Consider the following 20640-nt stretch of genomic DNA (forward strand, 5'->3'; position numbering starts at 1 on the left):
CTCTTTCTCTTAGGATTTAGAAACACTCCCATAACTGCTCCTAAAGGGAAGAATTTTTGTCCTGTATTCCAGAGCTTCCCTTTGGCACCATGATGGGTAAAGATGTTTGATTTGCCACCCCTTGTGTATGATGGAAAGGAATATCTGAGGTGATTTTTAAAACTTGCCCCCCTTTGTGACTGCACTGAGGTGAAGCTGAAGATGGGCTGTAAAAGTCTCTCAGGCTGCCTAAAAAATGCCCTTTGGGAGCGAGTTATAAGTTGCACCCACTAAATGTAGACAACCAATTTGTGCTTGGTTGTCTACAACTGATTTGGCTTTTCGCTCATCAGTGTAAAATTAAACCCCTTTTTAGGAATTTTTTTTCTTCTCTCCTAGAAACTCCAAAAGAAAACCACAGAGCAAGTATTTCCAGCAAGACTAAAACCTTTAATCCTGCAATTTATTATCTAGGAAAGAGAACAAAGCTGATGTATCTGTGTGTTTATGATCCGAGGAGCGTGTGTGATTCTTCCAAGAGTGTCTTTCTAACCCTTGAGTGACGAATCTGATTTTTTTTTTTTTTTGATTTTTTTTTTTTTTCCAGGCTGGATTTTTACTGCCTCCAAACTTAACTGTTTTAACACTTCAAAAAAAATAAAAACCAAACGTACATTTTGCTGCTGGAAACGAGCTGCACCTCACCCACATTACTGGTCTTGGCTATTAATCCCAGCTGATGGCAGGGAGGGGCTCTGGGGGGGAGGCAGCCATGTGGTGAACATTGAGCACAGTGTTTTTTCCTCCTGCCTTCTCTCCTCTCCACACGAGCCAAACTGTTCTGTGCCGCCGTGGATGTGAAGTCCCTGCACTGCCTCTGCCTCTTCTCCTCCCCAAACTCCCCGGGCCTCAATCAGCAGCTGCAGAGCCCTGGAAGCTCTGCCTGGCTCCGGGTGGAATATGGACAAGGAGATGGAGAGCAGGAGGGAAGAAGGAGTGAAGTTGGTTATTTTTCTGGCACATGGATGCAATTACACTCAGTGCATTCCAGAGGCGTTCCTTTGAATCCTGTGCAGGTCTGCCTGCTGTTCCTGGGAGAAAGGAAGGAAGAAAAAGGGAGGAAAAGTCCCTCTTGCCTGGAGACGGAATGTCTGCACTTCCAATCCTCTTCCTAGGTAGGTTTTGTTTAGTTTTTTTGATCAAACTTCCAAGGGTCTCCTCTGTATGAGTGAAATTCGTTTCTGGTGAGCTGGAGAGAGGGGTTTGTGAGGCAAAAACTTTCGTGGAAAACTGTAATTTCGGCAGTGTTTGGGTTCTGGTGCTTTCCTCGTCGCTTTATTAGCAGGTTGATCACCAGAGGTCTCTTAATATCCGGATTAATTTTAAAATTGCTGGTTAAATGGACTCATTTGGGAATGTGTGCCTCTTGTTTTTGCTTTTCAGTGATAAACTGATGAGGGGCTTGAGCCTCTCTGGCAGAAAAAGGTGAACAAAATGTCTTTGTTTCAGGCGTAGTGTCAAATTTGTGTAACTGTTTTGATTTGCTTGGGCACTCAGCTTTCAGTTGTTTGTTGGTTTGGTTTTTTTTTTTAAATAAAAAGGGGTTATTGTTTCCAATGGATGGTTAAGATTAGAAACAGATGTGTTGAAGTGCAAGAGGGAGGAGTTGGGGGAGAAAAAGGATGGGAGAAGGGACACGAAGGGGAAAGGGAAGAGAGAGGGCTGCTGAAAGAAGGGAAAGGAAAGAGGTGGTGGCTGATTGAGTAGGAGAGGAGTGGAAAATGGAACAGGAGACCTTAGAGGAGAGGGAAGGCAGAAGAGCTGCCTGTTCAAGCTGCAGCCTGTGGAGAGAGAAGAGTTTGCAGAGCCGAGGTCTGGGAGGGGGTTTGTCCCCCGGTCTGGCTCGGGAGCAGCCTGGGGTTGTGCCCCTCTGGGATGTGAGGACTGAGCCCCTGTCTCTGCTCCCCACACCCTGCCGACAGCCCCTCAGCTCCCACCTCCCCCCTGCCCGGGCAAAGACCGGGAATTCCGCGTCTTCCCGGGCACCTGGATACAGGTGTGGAGAAGTGGGCTGGTCCTTGGTTCCCTGGGAGGAGCTGAGCCCCGCAGGATGCTGCATTTCTGTGGCTGGGCACGGGCAGAACAGGGGTTTTGAGCAGCCAGAATGAAATGTTTCAGGGATAGCCCAGGTGTGGAATGTGGACCAGAGAGATTTTAAATTTTTTTTTAGCCATCTGAAACACAATAAAATTTGTAGAGCTGCTGAATAAACTGGAAAAAAGCTGTTTGCTCTAGAGATTGCTGTCAGCAAAGGTTTTGCCTGTAGGAATGGGATGGGTGTTGGATGTGCTGGAGAACCTTCAGGCAGCAGTTTGTCCCCCCTGCACATCTACTTTGGCCAGTTGTGTGTCCCTGGGGTGGGCAAGGCATTTAAAGAGCACCCCAGGAGGTGAGACAGCAAGTTTAGGGACAGCTGAGCTTCTGTCAGAGGTGTCTGGGCTGCTCAGGAAAGTGGATCTGTGGAAATCAGGGAGGCAGAAGGGCAGGTTGCTGATGGAGAACTGCAGTCTCTGATCCTGTTCAGCTGCTGAATATTCCCATATGTTGAATGCTTGGAGCAAAAGGAATAAACTGCTGCCACAGAAAAGGTGTGGGTTTGGCTGTGATGTAATGACAACTTACCTTTGCTGCTTTTATTTATGAAACACGATGGGCTTTATCATTTTATCTAAATGGGCTTTATCATTTTATCTAAATGGGCTTTATCATTTTATCTTTGCCATCTGAGCATCTCCCCCACGGCAGGAACACAGGGGTGCAGAACAAAAGGCCTCACCTGAGTCAGGTTTCTCAGCCTCTCTGTGGGAGTTGTCCAAGCACTGGATGCAGCAAAACCTGGAATATTCTGTTTCCTGGTCATTGAATTGCCCTTTTCTTTCCTCTGCTTTACCTGCCTCCTCAACAGGTGACTTGGTCTTTGTTCTCTGTATGCAGCTTCATTCCCCAACATCAGAAGTATGCTCCAGGGAAAAGGAGGGAAGCACAGTGGTTCCCTGTTCCCAGATCACCCCAAGTACAAGGAGGCTGGGAAAACTCATTTCCTGGCTAGAGAAAGTCTGTCTGCACCAAAAAACCAAAGTCACCATTGGCCCTTCTCTACCTTTTTAACTGGCCCTTCTCTACCTTTTTAACTGCAGAAAATCCGTAAAAGTGAAAGGTTAGAGCAGAAAAAAAGTTTTTAGAGGAGCCTTGAAAGGAGGGTTGCCTGGTTTGGGGTTTCATTATTAAACATACCAAGAGCATGGCTAATATATACAGTCCTTTACACTGTTTACCTCTCTGGGGCATGTGTGGGGAGACAGGAAACAGGAGGCAATTTGTTTGAAGGAGACTTTTAAAACAAGACAAGATTAAAGACTCTTCTAAGTGTTGATAAGATGCTCACTTTGCCAGTAAAGGCTGGGGGACTGAGGCAGCAGGGGAAGGTGGTGCATGTTGTTCTGTCTGTTACCTGTGTGTGACATCTGATTCTCATCCCGGGTCAAAATTGTTCCAGACACCACTGCAAATCAAAATTGATTTGATTTTGAACATCAAAATGGAAATTTCTGAGGGAAATATCTGTGGTTCTTCACTTCTGAGTGGAAAAACTTCATAATAGAAGGTTGTGTAAAAAACAAAAAGTAACAAATGCTTTCATTTGAAAGTTTTAGTGAATTGCTTTAAATTTTCAGTGGTGGGAAATCTGCTCTGCTTTCTTTCACCCCCTTCAATTCCATCATGAATATTTTTAATGAGCCTTCCACTCAAGTAAAAAGCCGATTTTTGTAATCAAAGATGGGTGATGGTTTTGATGATGGTTTTGACACTGGGTTTGTGCTTTCCCTTCACTTGCTGGCTGGTGTGTGTGCTCTGCCCTCCAGAAACCCATGGATTTAGGATTCAGAGCAGCAGATGTGCCAAACTAAATCAGTCCTCCAGCTTTCTGGTGTCCTGCTGTTGGCAGGGAACCTTCACAGTGGTGTCGAGGGTCCCTCACCCCAGTGCATGTGAGGGTTGCCCGACCCAGATGTGCTGAACTGGGGGGTTGGACTGGTCTTCTCCTGCAGTGTGCCCTGTCACATCCTCCTGAGATCCCTCTCCCTAAATCCTTGCTGTCCTGTGCCCCAGCAAAGCCAAGAAACGCTGCAATGTTGGGGATTTTTAACAAAAACCCCACACTCCTGCTCTCAGTGAGGTCCCTGGGACCAAATCCATCACTCAGTTTTCTGGTGTCCTGCTGTTGGCAGTGAACCCTCACACTGGTGTTAAGGGTTGGCTGAGCCACATGTGCTGAACTGGGGGGGTTATCCTGGTGTTACTGGGGTGGGAGCAGCTGGAAGAGCAGGAATCCCTGGTGTGCATTTGGAGCTTCACTTGGCCCTGTGAGCCCCGAGGTCGGGGAGTGTCTGACAGAGCCCCCACACTCAGATTGTCTCACTGCACTGGGAGAAAGGTCAATGTGCAGATCCCTCCCAGAGCCTGCTGGAGTGAGGAATTGGCTCTGACAGCCCAGGTATCCACCAGACCTGGAGCTGGAGGATCTGCTCGGATCTGGGAGCAGCTTGGCAGGTCAGCCCGGGGCTGTGCTCTGCTGGAGGAGTCTAGTTTCTCTCTTCTTCTAGGAGACAGTGTGCCCTGTCACATCTCCCTGGGATCCCTCTCCCTGAATCCTTGCTGTCCTGTGCCCCAGCAAAGCCAAGAAACGCTGCAATATTGAGCTTTTCTAAAAAAAACCCGAACCACTCGTGCTCTCAGTGAGGGAATTTTCTGATGGAACTCTCTGTCTGGAAGTAGTAACAGACAGACAGTTTTCAGGTTGCTTAAAACAAAGCTTTATGGATCTTTATTTCTGCTGATTTGCCAGGTATTTTCAAAATTTCTCAGTGGTAACTAATATATAATATATAGTAGAGTGTGTATATAGAATAGTATATAATATTCTTGCCACTTTCTAGTTTTCTCTGGCCCCTTCTCTGGCCTTTGACTATTTGTTTTATGGTGTACTTAAAAGCTTGGTGGGGCAAGGGATTTGTCCCATTTATCAGCAATAAGAGCATTTAATACACTTGCTGTTTTCTAGTTTTCCCTGGCTCCTTCTCCTGCCTTTCACCTTGTTTCCTGGTGTACTTAAAAGCTTGGTGGGACAAGGGTTTTGCCCTGTGTTTTTACAGCACTTTGCCAAAACAAAGCCTTGACTCAGGAGTGGAGCACAAAACCAAAATATTTGTGCTGTGAGAAGGGTTTTGTTGTTTGGGTTTTTTTGGAATTTGTGTCGTTGGGTTCTGAAGGAATGCAGGTAACTTCCTGTTGTATTTAGCCCAAAAAGCTTTTCACAAGGGCAGCATCATGTAAGTGATAACTGGTGAAAGTTTGTGACATAAAATCCAAAAAACCAGTCAACAAAACACCAACTTTATTCAAGATTCAACCTGTTACAATAGTGTGAATTTAATTCTAAGACAGGACAAAATTGAGTTGCTCCCTGGCACAATATCAGGGTTAACACTCCTTGTGAGACACTCAAATTCTTCTAAAGCCAGGGGTGGTTTGCATCAAATATTTTCTGTCAAGACACTCAATGAAAAATGCTCTGTTTTGCTCCAGTGGTGCTTTGTTTTATATGGAATACTTTGGATTTTTAACGTTGGAAAAAGTTTATTTTGGGGGTTATTTTTATCCTTTCTGCTTTTTTTCCATTTTACCCTGTGGAAGAAGAAGAGGAGGGGAGGAAAAAAAAAAAGTAACCTGCCAGAGTGAGGAAAAGCAGGATGCCAAAATGGAGCTGGAATTGGGAAGACGAATTTATTTTACGGGAAATAGTTCGGGGGAGGGCAACTTTTCTGAGCTTCCCCCGGATAACAAGTGGTGTTCTGCCTCGTGGGTCTGTTTTGGGGGGTGCTCTGGGCCACTTCAGGAGGACACTTTGTGCAAGAGCAGCTCGAGCTTCCCAGGAATGCCACTGCACAGCTGGCTCGGGGATATCCCGGGGTTTTATCCTCGGGATCACAACAACAAAAAAACCCCCTTGTTTTCCTCAAGGTGAACCCGGGGCTTTGCAGGGAACTGAGCAGGTTTGCAGTGTGGGATTGGGGTGGAAAAGGAATGTGAACAGTCACTCTGAGAGTCTGGAGTGCCTTTGGAACATCTTCTGTGTCTGAGTCTTTGCTGCACTGGGCTGAGTGATTGTGAGTGTGTAAAGGAGCAATAAAACAGGCTGCTGAAAGCTGCTTTTTGTGCCTCTCCCCCACAGCTTTAGTCAAACTATACCTTTTATTTCTATCTCCTCCTACTTCAGCGTTTGTATTTCGTGTGATGTGTTTATTTAACACAGCTTGGCTGAGGTGCACACACAATATTGTGAATATCTTGTGCACTGATGTGTTAAGAGGAGGCTGCTCTGGGTGCAGAGGGAAGTTGGTGGTGTCCTGTTGAAAAGATGAATGGGGCTCTCCTTTTTTTTCTTTTTTTTTTTTTTTCTTCCCCCCCCTCCAAGCTGTTTCTTCATCTGTTTTTAGAAGTGGTTGGTTTGCAGAAGCAGCCCAGCAAAAAGTCAGGGGTGAAGTCGGGTCAGTGAGGTCTGGGAATAGATACTCAGATGACAGGAAGGTGGAGGATGCAGGAAGCACAACAATGGAAAATGTGTGAAGTGATGGTGGAAAGTCAACAGAAGTGAGGGTGAACTTCCAGCTTCTCCCTTCAGTGCTGGGTGGAATCATTGCCCACTTCTGCCAGCCAGGGGTTCAGACCTTGCCCAAAACATGCATTTCCCCAGGCAGAACCCAGAGGAGGTGCATGTAACACAAACTGGGAGTTCTAGACTGGGTTTGCAACCCAGACTCAAGCTGGTCCTTCTTCCCAGAAATGTCTCAGCCCTAGGAAAAGCAGCTGGGCAATGTGAGGAGGGATGGGCACTGCCCTGCTCAGCAAAGCACCATGGCCAGGCTTTCCCCAGCCACACTTGGGTATTTGGTTTATTCTTCACTCATTCAACAGCTCTGACTTTCCTTTGCAGCAAGCTGCAAAGAGGACTGAGTGTAAGATGCAACAAAGGTGGTGCATGGGATGAAACAAATCCTGTCCTCATCTGCTCCTTCACCTCCACAAAAGCATTTTGGCAGCTCCAAAAGGCAAATGTTGTAACTCAGCCCTTTCCCTCATGGGGCAGACCCCGATTCAGGGCGTCACATTTGCTGTCCCACAGCAATCCATGGACATCACAACCCTCTTTGAGCCTGTCCCTCCTCCCCTGGAGCTGCCATTCCACTTTTGGGGCTGGAGAGCCAGACTGAAGCCTTTGGTGTGTGTGTGACTGACTGGGTGGAAAGGTTGGAGTTCAGCTTAGTGCCTGCAGTTTAATTGCCTTTGGAAGGAAAAGGTCAGTGCAGATCCTGCTGTGTTGGTAACATGCCCTGGCAGGGGGGAGGCTGCTCTCCTGGAAAGGCTGCTGAACTGGAGCGTGCAGGGTTGGAGGCAAGGGATGACCATGGCCAGGCTGGGTTTGCAGCTCCCTGGGAAGGGTCACACTTGGATAAAGCTCTGGGTAATTCAGTCCAGCAGGGCCATGCTGGGTAGAGAATATTTAAAGCCCATCTAGCAGGAGAAAGCCAAGATGAGGTGGGTGCACACAGCCTAAAGGTGATGCAGCAGTTGCTCCCTGTCTAAAGCCTTTGCAGCCCTGATTCAAAGCCATTTTCCTGCTGATACAGCCTCAAATGTGGGTGGAAGTAGTGATGGGCAGATCACTGACAAACAGCTACATCTGGTCGAGCTGGAGGGACTTATCCTTATTTTCTAATAAGATACCTGCTCAAGTATTAATGGATTTTCAGTGCCAACGTGCTGAGAAACTCCACTCCTGGTGTGAAGGGCTGCTGTGTTACCAGAAAAACCTCACAGGAAGGAAACTCTGGGCTGTGTGTGCTGGGTCTGAGTTACTTTGTGCTGCATATGAAAAAGAAAAATCTCGTTTTTTCTATCCAGCATATACCTGTGGAGTCTATGTTGGCTGTAAGGTTTTTCTGAGCAGAGACTCTTTCTCTAAGTGTCTGGATGGTGTTAAGGCCTTTTCAGAATGAGAGTATGAAAAAAGAGTGACTCCACTCCATTCCCTTTGTGCTTCATCAAAAAATATTGGAATTAGGTGGTTTTCCAGTATTTGAGATATTTGAGATGTGTGCTGGCTGAGTCTCATAGCTCAGACTGCTCAATCTACTTCTTTCCCTAAAGGATTGATAAAATTTTAAAGGCCATGGAAATGTTTAATATCAATATGGACCTTTTTCTGTCCTGTAGGGCTGCAGAGAGCCAGGAAATCCTGAGGTGTCTTTGTATGTGCAGGGGGTTGTCTTTAATATAACACAGCAAGCCTTGAATATTGAACTAAACCAGAGCCAAGCCCTTTTTTTTTTTTTTTTTTTTTTGTTTTAAAAAAAAATATTGCAGGGTTTTCAACCTTGAAGGCAAATCACTTTATGACTTCATTGTTTAAATTTAGGTTTTGTTTTGCGGGGGGATCGTTAGACTTGAAGCAAAAGCCTCGTAGCCCAGGGACTGTCACTTCTGATTACTTCCAGTGACACTTCCAATTATTTCCAATCACAATTCCAGGGACAAGAGGAAAAAAGGAGCCACGTTCTCCAACATCAGGGCTTTTTTTTTTTTCCCCTTTATTTTTTTTTCCTGAACAAAGGACAATTTATCAAAGCTCTGCAGGGAAAAAAAAGGTACCCAGAGCCAGATTTGGAAGTCTGCTGTGGTGGGGTAATTCCAGACTAAATCTGCTGGAGTGAGACTCGAGGCTGGTGCTGGGAAAATCCTGCTGCTGATCCTGCCTTGTTGAGTAATATTAAGGAAATTGCTTCATTTTCCCCAGGCATTAACTGGCACTAGCACTCATTTCAGAGCAGCAGCATGAGGCTGCAGTGCATGTCTGCTAAATGCTCTCTGGGTCTTGTAAGACATGAGCAGGCAGAAGTGCTGCTCGTGGAAAGCCAACAGCTTAGTGTGCTCAAAAATGGGAAGCCAGGGACCTTGCCTGACTTGCAGGGACATGGAATACAGGGTTTGGTGCAGTGTGTTTTACCCAGATGAGCCTGGGCTGCTGTGTGCTTCCAAAAAAAAAATAAATAAATGAAGTAGCACACGATTGCCAGTGGAAGCTGCAGCACCACCTCATTTTCAGATGTCTCTGGTAGCACTACTTGAAATTCCTGGAGCATGAAACCAGTCTTAAAACGGTGTGAGAGCTTTCCATCACACTTAGTGAACCGTTTCACTGGGCTCTGAGGGGAGCTGGACCTGCTGAGTGAGGGGTTATTGGTGACTGTGTGCTTTATTTGCTTTATTTAGGTTCAGGGCCCCACTGAGAGCAGGGCTCTGCAAACCCTGGGGAGACTCTTGGATATTGTACTTCGAGATGAGCAGCAAACCTGGCCTGGTGTTTGGAGCCAGATATTTAAGAACCTGAGTTAATTTGCAATGCTGAATAGATTCCAAAAGAAACATCAAACGAAATTCAGCTTCATGTGGTGGCTGAGGGTGCTCTACCTCTAAAGGGGGAATGATATTTGTCATTAATCTACTTTTAAAGTGGGAATGAAGTTCTAGTGATTGCTTCTTACTGCCATAAACCCCCTGCTGCAGTTCCTAAAGTGCTGGTAGTGTTCCTTCTGAGTGTTTATTCCGGTGTGCCAGGGGTTGGATGCCCCTGGGAGCCACCTGTGCCAGCTCCATCCCTCCCTGTGAGGGAGATCTGGTGTGTCCTTGTAGAATCAGTGCTGCTGTGACATGGCAAACACTGGGTGTTTGTCACCTGAGCACATCCATTTGCCAGTGAAGCTCAGCAGCTCAGCTCCAGATGAGCAGTTTGGCACTGGGCTTGTTCTGAGACCTCCAAAGTGTTCCTGGCCTTCAGCTCTGCTGCTCCCGTGGCATTCTGTGGTTTGGTGCCTGCAGCAGGTGTGGATTCCATTGCAGGCTTCCATCCCAGAGTGTCACTGAGGTGGCACTTGGGGAGAGCTGGGTGCTGATCCCCAGGAGCATCAGCATCTCACAGGAGGAGCTGCTTTTCTGAGCCCACAGAAGGGATGGATGTTTCCACAGTGCAGCTTTGTCTAGTCCTCATGTGGTCTGTGCTGTGGGCAAAACCTCTCTTCCCTTCCATTGTTTCAAGCTCTTGCTTGGAGACAAAGGGAATTTTAACCAGACAAAGCATAGCTTTTGTGTGGACAAATGCTGGGATTTTTTTTTTTAAATTTATTATTTCTCTTCAAAGGGGATTTTTAAGCAATTGTGAGTGTCTTCTGGTCAAAGAGGCATTCAGGATGTCTAGATTCCAGCCTTGATTTGGCCAGTGACTCAGTAATTTAGCAATTCAGGCCCCATTTTTAAGTGCTTGTTAGCTTAGAGTGTCTCCATTTCAAGGATTGGTACTTTGGAAGATGGGAGTGTTAAGGACACACGATCTGGTCACACCAACTCTGTGTGCTGTGAGGGGTCCCTTAACCACTCCAAGTTTTGGGGATGCACTTGAAAATGCTTTCTGCTGCTTTGTGCCTCTGCTGCTGTTCTGAGCACTCACAAGGTAACAACCTTTCCCTCCTGAGCTGTAAAAGGTTCTGAAATCACTGTAGAAATGGAGCTGAAGAATTCCAGAGCCTGTGGTTTAATGGGGGGAAAGTCTTCCCATTGGTGTCACTCGCTGTGCCAAATGGATCCCAGCTTGCCTGGCTTTGTCAGCTCCTTCCATTTAGCCTGAGGCTGCCCCTGGAGCCAAAAAAAAAGGACAATTCTGCAGCTGTCAGTGAATTTCAGACCCAACATGACCTGGGACAGGAGGAGCTCAGAACTCTGCTGCTCCCAAGATAACGATCCTGCATTACACAAACCTCTTTCCTCTAATTACTGGAGCTTTTTCCCATTTAGTAATGCCCTGGGCACTGTTGCTTCCATTGTGGGACAGCAATGGGCACATTCCCATCAGGAAAAGGCACTGAGGGACAGCAGTGGGCACATTCCCATTAGGAAAAGGCACTGAATGCAGTGTATCAGGCACCTTCCCCTCTCCACATCCTCCTCTGTGAAGCACCAGGAAACAGGAGAAAAGACAAAACCAGGACATGGATGGAATAAACTGGGTCTTATTGCACCAACCAGATGATATTTTCCTGGATTTTAAGTGCTCTGAAGGCAGGACTCTTCCTTTGCCTCTTTGCACCTTTCCCTACAGCTCTGCAGATTCAAAAGCTTGCACAGCAACCCAAAACATCTTAAACTTGTTTTTCCTCCTGCCTAAACGAGCCAGGCACCAGATTAACCTCTATTTGTGTAATTCTAGAGCATAAATTCATGCAGTGAGAAGGCAGAAAACTTGGGGACTGAAGATACTCAGATTAATTCTTTCCTTATTTGCCCTCTTCTTTAGAAATACCTTTAAGCAAAAAGATGGGGGGGGAAGGAAAAGCTGATTATTCATGCATGTGGAATGATTTTAACTAGCCACTTAGACAATATTGACATTTAATTTTTCTCCCTTGTTAGTGGTTTTCTGAGCACTGCTGAGGACTGTTCACTGTGACATTCTTTGTTTCCAGAAGCCAATGCACAGATAATTGACACATGCTTGATTTTATAGATTATAATGCTGGTGTATGGCATGTCCTAGCCCAGCTCAGGAATATTAAGTGACTATTAAATTAAGGGAGGGGTAAAAAGCCTAATTTTTTGCTGTAAGTGAAAAAGCTGGAACATCTATCCTGTATTAGCATCACTTCATGGAGGCTGTGCTGGGCAGAGGAATGTCCTTTATCTTGACAAAGGCTGCCTTCCCTGAGGAGAATCCTTTGAATGCAAATGTACTTTCTCTCACTTTGCAATGGCATGTGACATATGGAAGAACCTCTCCCCTTCCAGTGCCACTCCTGCCTGTCTTCCCTGCTCCCAGAGCAGGCTTGGAGCCTCTCCCCCATGACAAACCCAGCTTTGCTCCTGGCTGTAGCTTTCCTAGTTCCTGTCCTGGGGGTTGTCCTCTCAGTATTTCCTTTTCTGCAGCCCTGTGCGTGGAAAACCCAGAAAAGCAGCAGCTCCAATAGCTCCTGGCATCTTTTGTGCTGATGAGACATGCTTGGAGTATGCTGGAGCTCTTTTAACTCTGTGTGCACATCTTCTCTGGTGGTTTTGGGGCTTTATGTGGGATTTGGGGTGTTTGCTGTAAATCTCCAGGTCCTGGCAGTGTCAGAGTGGGGTGGAACATCTCTCCACACTGCAAGCACCTGATATAGAGCAAGTCTGGCACCAGAACAGCTTCAGCCCATGGGAGAGGCAAATTAATTTCAAGGAGCTTATTCTGGGAGGGATTAGCACTGCTTTTCCAGCCCTGCTGCTGATTCAAATGCTTCTTCACTTTTTTATGGTCGTCTTGTATAAGCAGGGAGGGGAAAAAAGCCACTAAAAAGTAAATAAATTCTGTTTCTCTAAAGCATCTGTGTGAAGCAAATTTGAACTGAGCTCACTCTTTTATGGAAATTTGGTAGCACCCTTCCAGTGTGGATCTGCCTGGCAGTGTGATCTAATTCCCTGGATTTAGGAGGTTTGTGTTGTCCTTTCTCTTTTGAGTATATCCAAGTCTCTCCATCCCTTTATGTCTTATTGTCCCAGCTTCAGTCTCACTTCTGCTGTGACCCTGGACCATAAATGCTTTAGTTCATGGTGGGGAAAGACAGTTGTGTGGTCTCCTTGTTACTTTGATGATAATAAATTTATAACAAAAATAGTAAAATATTAAATAATTCTAATAGAACAATCAAAATCAGTAATGAAATGGATAATAACATAAATTACAATGAAAATAAATTTGATAATCTTATCAGCAAGTGAGGAGAGCTGGGTGGGGGGAGGCTGTCAAAGGATCTGTGGTTGCTCTCTGGTTTAAGTAGCTGGGTTTAGACTGGGTTTGAGTTATAAGAGGAAAGGGCAGTAGGAGCTATATATCCCTGATCTGGAGGAAACAACCCTGCTCATGGCTTTAAATCATTCTGGGGTTTTATTTTTCTGTGTCAGCACTGTCAGAGCCTATAATCCTCAGCCAAAAGAGGCCATCCTACCCTACCAAGAGAAGGACTTCGAGTGAGGAATCCCCTTCAGCAAGGATGTGACAAGCAGACTGACAATGTAAGAGGAAGGAAAAAAAAATATCCTGAGCCAATATGCATAAAATTAGGGCCTGATTATGATGCAGAATTAAAAATAAACCAGGAAGAATTCCCCTAGCAGAGGGAGCTGGTGGAGAGCAGCACGAGGGGCAGCACTTGGTGCCAGCCATGCATTCTAACAGCACTAATTGAGCAGGTAATGATTATTATGCATGATGTATAAACCCCCTCCATCCCCCAGCTCAGCCTGGGCAGGCAGGGAAGACTCCATGTAGCAGATAAGTGTTATTCCTGCAGACACTTTAAATAGCAGTCACTGCTCATATTCTCCTGTCCCTCTCTGATGCAGGAGTGGTACATAATATATGAACTTTCAGAGCAGATGCCAGGGAAAATGTCCTGGGCAGCTGTGAGGGATTAAAGATACCAGAACATGAGACTTGTTTGGGTCCTGAGCAGGGCTGGGGATGCTCAGACAGGTTGGCCTGATGGGCAGGGCAGCTCTGCTCATGGTCTGGCTTTCAGGTCTCCTGGAACATTAAACAAGACACTTCCCCAGTGCTGCAGGTGGAGGTGGAGAATTCCCGCATGGAAAATGGCATCTAAACCATGGCAGGGTCTTCACAGCAGAAGAGTCAGAATTGTTGGTAAGGAGACAAGATAAGAATCTCTGGCTTTGCTTCCAGTTCCAGTGGTGACTTTGTAGTCTACTGGAATGAAAATTTTCCCTCTTAAAACTCAATTCTGCTGCTCATTAACTCGTCTCATCTCAACTCTAATCCCAGGAGGTGGTTTTATGAGTCCTTTGGGAGCCTGGGCTTCCCCAGCTGTAAAAAGGGAAATATCTCATTATATAACGTAGTTTATGGTGTTCAGACCAAAATGTGGAGTATTGCTCAATAGTTTGATCGTGTTTTTTATCATCCTGCCCTTTGCAGAGAGCTTATAGCTGCTGTCTGTTTGCATTTGTATTCCATGTCACTGGGATGTAACTGTGCTCTGACAGAGCCAGCTCTTCCAGCATTTAGGGAGGAAGAGTTTGAAGTCTTAAGGAGCCACACAAGTCCTTGCTTGAATTCTTTATAAATCTTGTAGGAAGCACACTCAGCCATACTTCCTAAAAGAGGAAATGCTTGAGTCCTGTCTCCTGTGTTTAGAATAAACAGAATCCAGATAATTTAATCTAAAAGGAAAATGTTCTTTTGAGGATAAACAGCTTGAATAAAACATTTCTGAGCAAACCCATGACAATGTCCCCCCCCTTGAACCAGCAGCTTGTATCCTGCAGGATGCCAGGAGCAGCTGGATGGTCAAGGGAATTGGCCTCACCACAAACCAGGCTGTGAATCTTGCTCAGAAATACCCTGTTCTTCCCTCCCCAGTCAGCCTGGGACCTGCAACCATCCCAAAAAATCCTTCAGGATCAACCAGGACCCTGCAAGTGGGCACATCCTATTTGGCTTGTCCTGTGTAAATGTCAAATAAGCCCCATTGCCTGGCAGATATTGGGTTTATTTCTAGATGTTAATGAGGTCCAGATGGACCCTGCTGTAGTCTGGGCTGATGAGCTGCTGTCATCTCTGGAACCACTGGATGTTTCTCTTCCCCCCTTGTTTACTAAGCAAAAATAACAGACAATTTCCAGTGTTATGAAGCTGCTGCAACTTTTTGCTGAGCTTGCTGGGCTCGAGGAAGGCAGGGAGCAGCCTGGGAGGGTGAATTCAGGCTGGGAACAGGGACATGAGGGGTGTCTATTCCTGTCACTCCACACAGAGCCAGTGGGCTCCTTAATTGGCAGTGCAAAATTCACACATTAAAGCTGTGTCCTGGACTGAGTGCCAGCTCTTAATGAGCATGTGTCAGAATAACAGGTACAATAAGGGTTGGGATACCCATTTAGCCTGTTAGCTTGTTTCCAGTTATTAACAGGAGCTGGTTTGAGGGCAAAAATACAGCAATAGGGTAAAAAAAAAAAACCCCAAAACTTCCTCAGCCAGTTTTTTTCCCCCTCAGCAAACATAATGCACTCATTTATCCATAGCTCCTCCTGCCCATAGGTTTTGCCACAGTTATTCATGTCACAGTTGCATCAGGCTCTGAGAGATGCCTTGGAAACTCTCAGGTAACCCTAAGAAGGGTTTGATTTCTCTCGCAGAGATTCAGCCTGGGTGAGTCAGGCTCTCCTGCCCGAGAGCAAACATGGAAATAAGGAGCTGGGAACTAAGGGATCAGAGGGGATAACAGTTGATCTGAGGGAGTGTTTCACTCCAGAAGGGCCCAGTGTTGGGTGGAGGTGGAAAAAAGCCCCAAGTGACAGGATGTGAAATCACAGGGTTACATGGGGAACTTATGGCTGAATATTAGGCAGAAAATGATGCATTTGGATACTTGAAGAAATAAATTTAACTTGTCACTGAGCCTTCAAAGTTACTTCTGTTCAGGAAGGCATTAGATAAGCCCTTTGAATCTGTTTTCTAGTAGTTGGATGTTCCATTTCAATGTGCATTTGTGAGGAAAATGGGTCCAGTTGTACCTCTGCTAGTCTGTAATACTGCAACACTGGGTATTTAGCATCATGTCTTTTCACTGAGGGTGAGTAGCCACTGATGAGGTAAATTTTGGAAATCACCTGTGGGACTAAACCTTTCCAAAGGGAAAGGTGGAAGTCTGTTTAAAAGACTGCAAAGTCAAGTTTTGCTTCTGCTGTTCTCAGGTTGTTGGGAAAGAACAATGTGTCAGGTTTTGCTGGTATTGCTGGTCCTGTTTTATCACAAACCCAGCGTGATCCAAGTCTGTCTTCCCACGGATTCTCAGTGCTGTGTGCATTAAGGAAAGGTGTGGATGCTGTTTAGCACATCCACAGCCCTGATGGGGTGTACCCAGCTTGCCATGGGGAGAGGGAACTTGAGCTTACTGAGATTTTATTGGAGAACGTGTTTCATGGCAAACATCTGAGTGCAAATAAAGAGCATGGACACTGGCTGAGTTTATCAGCCTGAAGTGCTGAACTGCAGTGGGTCTGATGAGCTGGCTGGAATAGAGAAGACAGGATTTCTCAGGCTGATGGAGGAGTTCAAACAAAACTAGGCTGGGGAACCTGCTGAGGGATGTGAGCTTTGGCTCTGCAGCCTCAGGGGAAGGGCTGGCCTGGCAGATGTCCCTGCAGCCCCCCAGCCACCCTCGTTGTCTCTGGCTGGTTCAGGGTGGAAGGGATGAGTAAATAATTGCAATGTGGAGCTTTGTTTAGGAGCTGGTGCCTGGAGAGCCTTTGCTTAGTCTAGGTCAGGGGAAAGGTCCCTGCAGCAAAGCCCAGGCACGAGGCTGATTGCAGCTTGGTGAAACAAGGCAGCTGAGCTGGGTTTAGCTCAGGGAATGGGAACTGTGGGAGGCTGGGAAGTGACTCCAGGCTGTGCTCCCTGTCAGACACCCAGAGCTCTGGCAGGATGTGCTGTCTGGCACCTCGTGTTTCACCTGCTCATCTTTTATATTAATGTTTTTAGACAAGCACCAAAGTGTCCAGGTGAACAGACACCAGGATGTGAGAGACACTCTGGGTCTGACACCCAGGGAAGGTGCTGGGGTGGATTCCCTGAGAAGAGGGAGAATTAAACTCATGGAGTCAAGGGAATTCCTCGGTTCTTAATGAGCCCTGGATCCCAAAATCAGGATGGTTTGTGCTAAACCTCCTCCTGCCAGGATGGAGCCCAGGATCAGTCCCTGCTGTCTTTGCAGAGCCCTCTGAGAGCAGTTACCTAATAATGTAAATATGTGGGTCTTTAGGAGCTGGTAGCTGGAAGTTGGACCTTGACAAATGCAGGATAGAAACCAAGTTTCAAGGAATTATCAGGCAGTTTAATTTGTCCCTGAACCAGTCCATCAGTGGAGCAAGAAGGGCTGTTTCTCAGAAAAAGATGCTGATAGAATTGCCAGCTGTCCAACTGCAAACATCAGGCTGATGTTCTGTGACCTCTGCACTGAAACTCAGCCCAAACTCATCTGTTCTGCTTTGGAAACTCTGTTAATGAATGGTGCATTTTTCATTTTTACAGTTTTACTGTTGGGTGAGACTGAACTTGGTGGAACTATGCACTTAAAAGTTCCCACTGAATTGTTATAGGCTTAAAACCTGCATTCTGAGGCAGAGCTGCAGCAGTTGGGCACTCAAAAGTATTTCAGTGAGTGGAACAAGTCAGTTCTTAGACTAAAAAAGGCCATGCAGGTGTCTGACTTAATTTCCTGTTTGTTTTCTTTAGTTAGCTTGTCTGTTCAAATATCTTTTGTTGTCCATCTAAGTTTCACATCAGAATAGAGGCCTGACTTATCCTCAGTCTTATAATTTGTTCTAAAGTTACCCACAAGGCTGCTTTTGTTCTTTCTCGTGGGGTTTGAGGCTTTGTCAACCTCTCCAGCTATTTAAAATAACACTTAACAAACAAAAGTTCATAAAAATATAAAACCAGAGGAATTTGACTCAAAGTAAAGGCTTTTAAACAGGCAGCACTTGAATGGCTTGGAAACATCCCTGTTGCTTTGCAAAAAACCTTTGGCTGTCTGGTTTTTTTCCCCCCGGATTTTAAGTCTCAAATCCTCTTCTACGAGTTTCTTCATCAGTCTCAACTTGCTGTGGTCTCTTTTTGTACATAGATTTTAAGATCACACTGTCTGTGTTATTCTCTTTGCAGCATCTAAACAAAATATATCCTCGTGTGAATAATATCAAGCCACAATTAGCAAAATTGTGTAGTTAGAAAAAAAAAAAGGAGTGGAAGAGAATTTTTCTAAGCAGTAATTTGACCCCAAACATGAAAACCTCAGATGCTCTATTTCTCAATTCCTGGGCTTTGGAATAGATTCCCCCTCACCAAGAGCCCTCCAAAAGCAGGGAGGCACTGGGCTGGTGCTTGTTTGCTACAGTTATTCTGAATTGTTTATTTATTTGATCTTAAAAGTTCTTTTGGGGGGAATCTCCTCATCAGGCTCGAAAACACGGCTGCACCAGTAAATAGGAAGCTGTGACATTAAAAGTAATTGACATTAAAATGTTGTGACATTAAAATTAATCATGTTTGATGGATGCTGGAGACTGAACCCACAAGGCTCCCGGGTCCCTGTTCCAGCAGGCTTTGACATTCATTCTCCCCCTCAAGTTTCCTGCAGCACTTATGTAACTGCCTGATCCCAAAACCTCCTGTAACTGCCTGATCCCAAAACCTCCTGTAACTGCCTGATCCCAAAACCTCCTGTAACTGCCTGATCCCAAAACCTCCTGTAACTGCCTGATCCCAAAACCTCCTGCACGGGGAGAAATCCTGGAGGGAGGGGGTGGCTGCTTCGGGAAGGAGAAGGGGAATTTTTCTTGGAATTCACCACTTAGAATGGGGTGAAATAGCTGGTTTCTTCTCCACCCAGTAAAACAGTACCAGATATTCAAAACTGGCACAGAACTGGTCACGTTGGTCTCCTGATCAACACCAGGAGATGATGAAAGGGATGTTGGAGCAGAGCTGGTGGATTTGGTGTGGAACCTTTGCTCCCTGTGCTGGGGCAGTTCCAGGCAGAAAAAACCTTGGAAAAAAAGAAAAAAAACCCAACCAAACCAAACCCTGGCCCTTGCAGTGTAAAAAGGGATATTTTTTGTTGCCATTTTTAGTAATAATGGGAAAATACTTAGGTTTTGCAACAGCTGTGCCAGGTTGGGGAGGAAACGCCGTCGGCTGCCAGTTCTGCTCTCACGTGGCACCAGCACATGGAGGGGAAAAGAAACTGGAGTGTTTTTCCTCAGGGCCTGCAGTTGCTCAGAGCTTGGGGGACGTGGGAGAACCTGACACCTGTATTTTACAGCCAAGCCCTGGGGCAGCAGCCAGGGGTGTGGAGAGTGTCAGGGACGGCTGGTCCTTGTTTCCCTGCTCGCTTCACGGAGCAGGATTTGGGTGAAATCCCAAATCCCAGCATTTTGCTCTTCCTTTGGGTGCCCAGAGCTCACCTAGAGCTGCTCCCTCCAGGCAGACAGGGGAGAGATGCAGCACTTCTTGCTTTCCAGCACAACTTCCTTTTTTAGCCATGTGGAGCTGGAGGGGCCTCAGAAAAATGAATGTATCGGGCAAGAAGCCAGTTACCTCCTCACAGCCTGAGCTCTGGGCTGGCTTCACTTTCTGTCCTGTTTGGAAACAAGGAATAAATTGATTTTTTTTTTAATCATTTTTTTTTTCTATTCTGTGGTCTGTGGAGGGTTCCAGTCTCTGGAAGTCAGCACACTGTGGGCATATGGCCTTTTTTCCAGGGTCTCCCCTTGGCACTGAGTGGTCCCTTGTATGACATTCCACAAAACTCAATTTTTTCAGGAAACAAAAGGACTGTGCCTTCAGTTTAGCTGGAGTTAAGCTTGGCCTTATGGTGAGGGGCACTGAGAATTCCTGTGTTCACTCTGATTTGGGTGGAATTACAAATCTTATTCCCAACTCTGCCACTGATTCCTTCTGACCTTGGTCACCCTGGTTGTATCCCTGGTTATCCATGGGCAGGTTGTGCTTTCCAACCAGTTTTCTTTTTCCTTTGCAAACTGAAAACAGTGTTAATTGGGAGCTTCAGCAAAGGGCTGTGAGGAGAACACGGAGATTTTAGCAGAGGGAAGCTGGAATTTTTTGTCTGGTTCATTGTGCGCAGTGCACAGGGTCATGTTAAAGATGTCTTTGCTTATGGAAGAAAAAAGAAGTTAATTAACTGCCAGTGGATGAAATCTGGAAGGTTTAAATAAGTAAATAAATGACCCTTTATTGAATGCACTGTTTAATTTTCTTTGCACTCCTCTGTTTCTCTGATATCCAAGTCCCTGAGAAATAACAGGCTTGAGTATCCCAAATTCCTGGATTTGCAGAGGTGCTCAGGGCCTGCAGCTGTGGATGCCCTGGGTGAAGGGGATGAGGGTGAACAGCAGCTTGGGCAGGCAGAGAGAGAGCAGAGTGGATTTATCAGGTCTTTGTTCTCACTGAAAATGCCTTTTTTTAAGCAGGGGGGGAGAAGCTGTGTCAGCTCCTATTACAGAAAATGGCTTTTCCTGGAGAAGTCAAGCCAGCAAAAACCCATGAGTGCTGCAGAGAGTAGCCAAAGATTTTTGGTGGCTTTTTGTGGCAATTCTGGGCTGGAGAACCCTGGGAATTTTTGAAGAGAAAATTAACCCATTGGAACACTAAATTGGGGCAATTCAACTTCCTTGCAGGAAAGTGTATTTTGTGGCTTTTGCAGAGAGGGTAAACCCTGTAAACCTGGAGTGGTGTTCATTTCCAGGATCACAACAGGGAGTGGAGCCAAAGGAAGCAAACTGGAGTGTTTGAGCTCCCCAGTTCTTGCCTCACCTCCCCAAATTAGAGAATTGTTGGATAATGTCAAGTACTCTGCTAAGGTAAAATATGAATATTTGCACATTTTCTTTGTCTCTTTCTGTGCTACTTTCTGTGGGCAGTTGTTTATTTAG

At 45.9% G+C, this 20640-nt stretch overlaps 1 protein-coding gene across 1 annotated transcript in view; it reads left to right on the forward strand.

Annotated features, from left to right (window-relative positions):
• The first annotated feature begins 990 nt into the window (after positions 1-990).
• Positions 991-20640, forward strand: part of CLMP (CXADR like membrane protein) — a 42095-nt gene continuing 22445 nt past the window's right edge. The window contains exon 1 of the mRNA XM_029962060.1: positions 991-1154. Coding sequence (XP_029817920.1) covers positions 1001-1154 — 154 coding nt within the window. The 5' untranslated portion in view covers positions 991-1000. The remainder of the gene's footprint in view (positions 1155-20640) is intronic.

This window comes from Manacus vitellinus, unplaced genomic scaffold (assembly GCF_001715985.3).
Source record: "Manacus vitellinus isolate BGI_N305 unplaced genomic scaffold, ASM171598v3 scaffold_41_pilon, whole genome shotgun sequence".
Taxonomy (NCBI): Eukaryota; Metazoa; Chordata; class Aves; order Passeriformes; family Pipridae; genus Manacus; species Manacus vitellinus.